Here is an 8973-nt window from a genome sequence, read left to right on the forward strand (position 1 = left end):
ACTGAGCTTACTCACACCTTCTCCAGGGGTCTGCTAGTTCCATGGCATCCCGCTCAGCTCTCAGACCTTCACCCCTTGCCCTCCCCAAGAAGACTGAGAAGAGTCTTCTCCAGGACCCAGGACAAAAGGTACTGAGCAACCAGCAAAGCTTTTCTCCCTTTTGCTCAGCTGTTGCTCTGGGTCTCGGCATCTACTGTGCCAGGTGATGTACACACATTGTCTCTAATCCTCACAAAACCCCCGGGGGTGGGAACAGTCCTACTCATACGCATGGGCAAAGGTTCAGAGACTATAATAAGCCAGGCCCTCTCAGCTTCAGGATTTGGCTTTGCTGGCACCCAAACGTGATCTCTCCCAAGCAGGCAGCCTTGCCTTTCAAAGTGGAAGTTTGGTGCTAGACTCAAAAAGCAGGACGGTTTTCCAAACTGGGAGGAGGACAGCCCATCTCAAAGGCAAAAACCTCCCATCTTTCCTGTCCTTTAGCCTTGGACTTCTCAGTAAAAACTAACGGCATTGGGCATGCGTACTACTAGGAAGGTACAGTTTTCAAGAAGAGACTAAGAATAGCAGAATCTGAGCTGAAAAGAGGAACAGATTCAAAAAAGTAGATGTCCTTTTTGGATCTGTGTTTTTTAAAATGTTTTCAAATTCCTATATATATATTTTTTTCTATTCTGTTTTGAGGTGGGAGGAGGGGCAGAGGGAGAGAGAGGATCTTAAACAGCCTGTATGTCCAGTGTGGAGCCCGATAGTGACCTGACCTGAAATCAAGAGTCAGACACTTAACCGGCTGAGCCACCCAGGAGCCCCTTTCTATTCTTAAATTTCCTTCATCCTGTGGCATCTCCTTCCTCTCAGTTACCTTCTATCTGATTTCCTAAATATCTCTATCATTATCTTTTCAAAACTTTAATTCTGGAGATCAACTTCCTAAATTCAGATTCTGTTTCTCCTTCCCCATCAGTTAAAAGAACTGACAAGTTATTTCCAAACTACAATTGCCTCTTTATATGCAAAACCAGAATGATAATAATAGTTCCCTGATAGGGGCGCCTGGGGGGCTCAGTCAGTTAAGCGTCTGACTCACGATTTTAACTCAGGTCATGATCTCAGGGTCCTGGGATCCAGCCCTGCATCAGGCTTCCTGCCTGGCTGCTTGTCTCCCTCGCCCTCTGCCCCTCCTCCCACTCACACACACGTGTGCTCTTTCCCTCTCTCTTTCTCAAATAAATAAATCTTTCAATGTTTGTAGCAGCAATGCCCTCAATAGCCAAAATATGGTAAGAATCTAGATGTCTGTCTGTAATTGACAGATGAATGGATAAAGAAGATGTGGGGTATATATGTATATACAATGGAGTATTACTCAGCCATCAAAATGAATGAGATCTTGCCATTTGCAATGATGTGGATAGAACTACAGGTTATTATGCTAAGCGAAATAAGTCAGAGAGATAGATACCATGGTTTCACTCATCTGTGGAATTTAAGAAACAAACAGATTGAACATAGGGGAAGGAAATATAAGATGAAAGTAGAAAGGGGGGCAAACCATAAAGACTCTTACTTTAGGAAACAAGCTGAGGGTTGCTGGAGGGGAGTGGGGCGAGGGGAAGGGGTAACTGAGTGATGGGCATTAAGGAGGGTACTTGATGTAATGAGCACTGGGTGTTATATGCAACTGATGAGTCACTAAATTTTACCCCTGAAACTAATAATACAGCAAATGTTAACTAACTTGAATTTTAAAATCAATCAGGAGGAGAAAGAAAAAAATAAATTAAAAAATCTTAAAAACAAACAAACAAAAACTTTCCTGATAGTGTTGTAGTGGGGATTAAATGAGATAATAAATGTTCAGGATTTAGCAAAGAGTCTGGGACATAATAGCCACAGAATAAACATTAGCTATTATTTGTGTCATTTGCACTTCTAATCTTGACTGCCTTCAAGATTTAAGTCAATTGAGAACATGTAAAAGCATTTTGAAAGAATTAAAATGATACACATGTAAAGTGGCATTAAAAGCCTTTAAAGTTGAGTTGCTTTGTCCCCTGGCAAACCCATTCAGTTGGTCTCCTCTGAAAGAGGGAGGGAAACCTATCGTTTAAGAGTATAAAGATAACTTCAGAGGAGATAGGGGAGCTCATGGGAAGAAGGGAAAGGGAAAGGGAATCTCTGTGTCCTACCATGAAGTAGTTCCCAAGATACTGCTGCTGTGCAGAGTGGGGACTGCATCCTAGAGTAAAGTCAAATGAAAACTACCAAAGATTTTCTTTACTATTAAATGCTATGTGTTCCAAACATACGCATATCTTATATTTCTTTATTCATTCTGTCTTTCCTGTGTAATATCAGGTCGGGCAAGATGTTTTACAGTTTCTGGAATATTTTATCCATACAACGGAGGGATATAAGTATAAAATTTTTTTTTTTTTTAACAAAGAACTGTTTTCAGGGGACTGAACAGCACTTCCCCTTCTTTACACATGAAGGGCCCTGCCTGGAGCAGAGTGGCAGGCATGGGGGGAGCATGGTCTTTCCAGGAAAGGGGCAGTGGCTAGTGTGAACTCCTGTTAGAACAGCTCAATTCCTGAGTGTTTTTCAAGTACCCAGGCACCTATGCTCCAGGAAGCAGGTTAACAAAAAGTACACAGGTTTAATCCTATCAGAGTTTATGTCTGAGCAAGCTATCTCCCCAAGCATATTTGCCATCAGTACTTGTTACATTTCCTTAGATAACAGTTCAAATATGAGAGAAATCAAGGGGAAGAGGGAGTGACCATGAGTGTGAACAAGAAATTAGGGATCAAGAGAATTAGGAGAAAGAGAAGTGGGCTGGGCGGGGGAGGAATTGTGTCTATGTATTACATGTTTAACAAAGGTCTGATGCATGCTACTCAACAGTGGGAGGCTCCGGGTGGTGCTAAGCATGTGATTACCCTGGGAAAGAAAATGATATATACTGAGCACTTGCTGTGTTGTCAGCCATGGCATTGGGTGCTTTATTATATAGTATCTCATGCAATCTTTTATCTCAATTTTACAGATGAGAAAAATCCTCAGGGACATTAAGTTAACTGGTTTAAGGCCACACAGCTAGTGTTTGCCAGCATGCCTTGTACATGGTATGCGTTAAACATTTGCTGACTAAAAGAACAGATGAATTCATACGAGACAGGCTAAACTGTTTGGAACAAATTTTAAGTGCTTTAAAAATACAGAAAATAAATAGTTAACCATTTGTAGGATGGCCAGACACACACACACACACACACACACACACACACAGGAGTACGAGAGCACGCCCATATAACTGGGGAGAAGGCTACCCAAAGTAGTGAGGCCAGAATTAGTGAGCCTTGAAATCCAAACAAAGAGCTTTAACTCACTCTTATAAGCTACAGAAAACTAGTACAAGTTCTTGGAGGATTAAAGTGAAAGTGAGAAGGATGAACCCAAGTAGGTTAACCAATCATCTGGGTAGAGACTGGTTGGAATGAGACAGAGAGATAGCAGGCCTCGAGGCAAGCAGATGGTTAAGATGGTTAAAATAGGCTAGTGTGAGATTTATTGTCTGGAATAGAAAAGAAGGGGCAGATCCTGGGATTAAGAAACAAAACTTGGGAGCAGCCCAGGTGGCTCAGCGGTTTAGCGCCGCCTCCAGTCCAGGGTGTGATCCTGGAGACCCGGAATCGAGTTCCGCGTCGGGCTCCCTGCATGGAGCCTGCTTCTCCCTCTGCCTGTGCCTCTGCCTCTCTCTCTCTCTCTTTCTCTGTGTGTCTCTTATAAGTAAATAAATAAAATATTAAAAAAAATAAAAGAAAGAAACAGAACTTGGTCATTAACAGGGTTTGGGAAATGAAGAAAGTATCAAAACTGCTTTCCTCTGGCCCATCTCAGCCTAAGAATTACCAATTGAAAAATAGAGAAATAAAGATGACACATGATCTCAGTCTTCTCAATTCTTTTTTTTTTTTAAGATTTTATTTATTTATTTATTCATAGAGACACACACACACACACACAGAGAGAGAGAGAGAGAGAGAGAGGCACAGGCAGAGGGAGAAGCAGGCTCCATGCAGGGAGCCCGACGTGGGTCTCCAGGATCACACCCCGGGCTGCATGCGGCGCTAAACCGCTGCGCCACTGGGGCTGCCCAGTCTTCTCAATTCTTAAAACACACCATTTTATTTCTTCCCCAAGGACGTGATGATGTAATATAGCACTGGGCTGAAAGAAACCCAGGCAGACAGTGCAGTCATCACCCAGCACCTTATTCCATTGTTGTTGGGGCAAGATGTTTAATAAACAGCATTTAGTTAGACATCCAGGAGGCACTCTATATCTATTTCGGCATACCAGGATTCAATGAGACAAAACAAACTTGTTCCGTGGTATGAAACAGGGCAAAGAGCAATGGACCAAAAGCAAGGATGCCTGGGTTCTGATCTCAGCTCTCAAACTAGCTCCACTGTGTCAACCTGAGGCTTGTGACTTTTTTAAAAATATTTTTTATTTATTCATGAGAGAGAGAGAGAGAGAGAGAGAGGCAGAGGGAGAAGCAGGCTCCATGCAGGAGCCCGACGTGGGACTCGATCCCGGGTCTCCAGGATCACACCCTGGGCCGAAGGCAGGCGCTAAACCGCCAAGCCACCCAGGGATCCCCTGCTTGTGACTTTCCTGGACGCACATTTCCTTATCTGCAAAACTGATCCAGAGGGGAAGACAGACAGTAATTGGAAGTGATTTCTACTTGAGTTCAGCGGAGCCCTGGGATCCTGGGGAGCTACTTCATGGGCCCCAAGGAAGTAAAGAAAGAGCCAAGTGGGCAGCTCCCATCTGTCCCCCTCAGCCCGAGAAGCTCCACTTTCCTATCCACATTAGGGATCGAGATGCATTCAGTCTTCAATGTGATCCCACCCTTTACCCCCACCACCGAGCGAAAATTACTGGTCTATATGCTCTCTAAGAACCATGCCCCTTAGGAATCAGCTGGCTGATTTCCCAAAGAATGATAATAAAAGCTGCCAGCTGTGTGAATCTGTAAGTTAATACCAGTCTATAATCTTAAAAAAATTCACAGACGTCCAGATGAGATGCATCCTTTTAGAATGTGGGTAGAAAACTAAAATTTCATTCCAGGGAAAAAATTTTAAGGCTGGATGGTGGTAATCAGAACTATTAACCAATAATGCAAATGGCTGCATGCAGGTACTTACTTTAGATTATCTTAATGTTTTGTTTTAAGGAGCCCGTATCACTTGTGTGCTAAAAATTTCTTTTTTAACTTTGAAGAAGTACATAAACAAGGAAACAAAAACTCTGACAACTGATCTCCCCACAGCTCAGAGCACAGGGATTGTGGTAACTTTCCAGGACGCCCTGCCCTGAGAGGCTTCATCGGGGCCTCAGGCTACACTGACTAGCTAGCCAGTACCCAAATCTGAAGGAATTTCACTAATGGCCCACACTTTACAACTGCAGGAACTTGGATGTGAACCAGAAACTTGGATTAGCTCTTTTTTAGAACAGAAGAGAACAGGGTAATGAACTGAACATACTCTAGGGTTTTCCAGAGTTCATAATGCAATTTGCAGCAGATCTTGAGAAAATCAACTCACGGGATTTTTCTATTTAATATTAATTTGGAGAGTATTTTCTACTAATTTAAATGTTATCAAAATAATATACGATGTCAATTTGTTATTCTTTTATCTGACATAGTAATGGCGTTGTGTGTGTCTGTGTGTATTTTTGTTTCTGTCTTATAAATCTTTTATACGTGTACACGTCACAACATAAACTGTATTCCTTTGCAAAAGCTGTAAAAAAAAAGTTTGAGAAACGCTGCTTTGGTAGATACTGGAAGTGAGAGAAGCAACTTGAGTTTCAGCTTAGCCTTAGAGAATTTTAAGAAGTTTGGTCTAAAAATAAAGAGGTGGGGGCAGTAGGAGGAACCCAATATTTCCTGAGTGATGACCATTTTGTAGACACAGTGCTTAATCTTAACCCACCCAATATGAGCTGGCTTTCTGGGAGTGGGAGGGTGGGAAGGGCTCATCAGGAATTTTTCACCTGTCTTCTAGATGAAGAAAACTGAAGTAATTCCTCCAAAGTCACAGTAAGAGGCAGGCTCAGAATTCCAACCTGATAGTCCATCTGACTATTAATTGCAGTTTCCTAGGGGAAGGAGGAGGGGAAATTTGTTTCTTGAAAGTTAGCTCTAAAAAATTCCTACTTGAGTCTAAATCATGACTACCATTGTCACCACGGCTACCATTCATTAAGCCTTCAGTTTGTTTCAGCCACTATCTTAAGTGCCTTGAAATCTTCATTTCACTTAATCCTCACAAAAACCTTCTGAGATATGTACTTTAATTATTCCTATTTCCTGCAGGCTTTCAGCAGTTCTATAACTTGACCAAAGTCACACAAATGTGGACGCAAAGCCCAGATGCACATTCAATAGCTGAATGCAGTTTTTTTTTAAATGTTCCCTATACATATTCTGGGGAAAATATCTAAAATAATTACTTCCTCTCAAAGCATTGGGAGTCTGAACAGTTGAAATCTCAATTTCACACCTATGTAATAAAAGTGAGACTAGATGTTCACTTTGCACTTTTCTTGAATTCAGCATTCTCTGGTTCTAAAATGGGTCATGCGGGTAGGTTTCCAGTTAGAGAAGGCCAGGAAACACGCCAGCCTGTATCATTTTACCGCTTCAGCATTCTGGTACTAACACTGCATGGCTGGTTCCTGAACAGTTGGGACTCCACTTTCCAAAGCCCCTTGTTCGTTTAGCAATCTGCTTACTATAAGAATATACCCTTTGGTCATCATCACTGTATTTGGAAAAAATGTTGAGTGTACAATATTCATCATACAAATTGAAAAGCCTTGAAAACACTATGCTGATGATTTAAGTATTGGCCTTTATACTCTCATAAGATTTTTGTTTGTAAGGCTTCTATTCTTAGTCTATTGACCTGGATGACTGCTGGCTACAAAGTCCTAATCTGGGGATGCGGTGCTAAGGGGCGGAGGTGGTTATAGACCTCTATTTTCTTGAAAAGGCAGCTCCAGTAGCTCCAGCAAGCGCTAGCTACTGTGGAATTTGAGCTAAACACATAAGGTAAAGGAGAGAAGACTCGGAGAAGCTGGGATTTTTCTGATTTTGCTGTTACCGCCTAAGCTGGTAACTGCTCTGGTGAAATTTCGGGCACTTCAATTTAGATGAGCTTTAGTCCAATTCCTTATGTGCCACGTGTCCACCATCTACCCTTGTCAGCTCCAGACAACCAACAGGACACGTATCCCGCAGAAATGGTGCGAGCCAGAGGACCTTAGGAATACGATTTTCCAGTTTTCTCACCCTTTTGCAATTCTCCCTCCTTTTTATTCTCAGCGTTAAGCTTAAGCTCTTGTAGCATCTTTGTCAGAATGAGATTTAGTTACGTCTGAGTGATTTTCATGTCCTATCAAGTTGGTAAAAATGAAATTCCGCCCATATCTTCCTATTACATCTTTTCCCTCAGAAAAAATACAAGACTCACGTTGCTTTGTCAGCCAACTGAGCAGACTTCCCACTAACAACTTAGAGATCAGAGGGCAGTTACTCCCAAGAGAAGGGATGGGGAATGGTAAAATGAAATAAAACAGGGCGGAACTTCCAGGGGAGCTCATACCTGTCCTGTTGGCAAGGTCACACCTACATCCTAATGGAAAAGGGCTGCCAGTCCTGCAAATTCAGTCACTCAGCTATCCTTTTCCCGATTTTACTCATGCAGATGCACATGCCCATCATATTTCCAAGAGATACAATGAGACACAAAAACCATGTTTTCCAACGCAGGCAGGTGGGAAGGCTAAGAGAAGGGAGGCGCAGGTGGGTGGCCGGGCACCCGGTAGGGGATAACCGAGCGAGGGATAAAGTCGGGGGCGTGAGCGGATACAAAGCAAGGCGAAGAGCGACACCGAACAGGACGAGCAAAGAGCTACACGGTTTGGTCCTGGAAACCAGGTGCGGAATCATTCTGCACAGGCCGTTGTGCCCAGGACGCGTCATAACCTCCCAGGAGCCAACAAACGCGTTGCTGGCACCGTATTTAAAACCTAAAAACAAGCTTCCGATGCAAGAGCCAGGTAACTGGGAGGCCAGGTAGTGCCTCCACCTGCAGCCGGTCAGTGTCGGAGACCGAGAAGCGCCTCAAGACGGCGGGGGGTGGGGGGAGCCCCGAGGCTCGAGTTCCTGCCCTGGCTGCACCTGCTGCACCTGCTGCACCTGCTGTCCGAAGGGCCCGGGCAGACGGGAGAGGAGAACAACAGGTTCCCGCGGGCAGCAGCTCGAGCCCCCGCCCGGTCCCCCTCCGCCCCCCGCTGTGCCAAGAGCGCCCGGGGCGCGGCCCAGGCCTCGGCGGCCCGTCTGCGGCCTTGCAGGTCCGGGCCGACCGCGGCGTCCGTGCCCCTGGGCCCAGGCTGAGACGCGCCGTCCCCAGGCTCACCTGCTGGGAGCCCGGCGACGAGCAGCAGCCAAGGTGCAGGTAGCTCCGGGCCCATGCCTGCGGCTCCCGGCCGGTCGGCTCCGGGCCCGGGGCTCGCTCCAGCGCTGCAGCCCCCGGACGCACCACGTCCCCGGGAAGCCGCGCAGGGCGGGGGCAGGTGCGCCGCGGGCCAGCAGGTGCGCCCGGCTCAGCCCCACCCCGCGCTTCCCGCGGCCCCGCCCCCCCGCCCCGCCCCGCCCCCACCGAGGCCCGGGGCCGCCCACCTGGCCCACCTGGCCCACCTGGCCCACCTGGCCCACCTGGCCCACCTGCCGCCTCCCCGTCTGCCGCCTGCCGGGCCCTCGCCTCCCTGGAAGCCCGTCGCAGGCAGCACCCCTCCCGCCTCTTGCCAAACCATTTCTTTCCCCAGAAGTTCTTGGGGAGTCTTACCCCTAGCAAACGCCTCCCCCTCTTTGTAGAATTACTG

General features: G+C 45.8%; 1 protein-coding gene across 2 annotated transcripts in view; it reads right to left on the reverse strand.

Moving 5' to 3' along the window:
- The window catches only part of ILDR1 (immunoglobulin like domain containing receptor 1), a 30910-nt gene extending 22261 nt beyond the window's left edge, over window positions 1-8649 (reverse strand). For both annotated transcript variants that reach the window (XM_025990159.2, XM_025990158.2), the window contains exon 1: window positions 8508-8649. In XM_025990159.2, the coding sequence (XP_025845944.1) occupies window positions 8508-8562 (55 nt within the window). In that variant the 5' untranslated portion in view covers window positions 8563-8649. The remainder of the gene's footprint in view (window positions 1-8507) is intronic.
- Window positions 8650-8973: the final 324 nt, after the last annotated feature.

This window comes from Vulpes vulpes, chromosome 1, assembly GCF_048418805.1.
Source record: "Vulpes vulpes isolate BD-2025 chromosome 1, VulVul3, whole genome shotgun sequence".
Classification (NCBI taxonomy): domain Eukaryota; kingdom Metazoa; phylum Chordata; class Mammalia; order Carnivora; family Canidae; genus Vulpes; species Vulpes vulpes.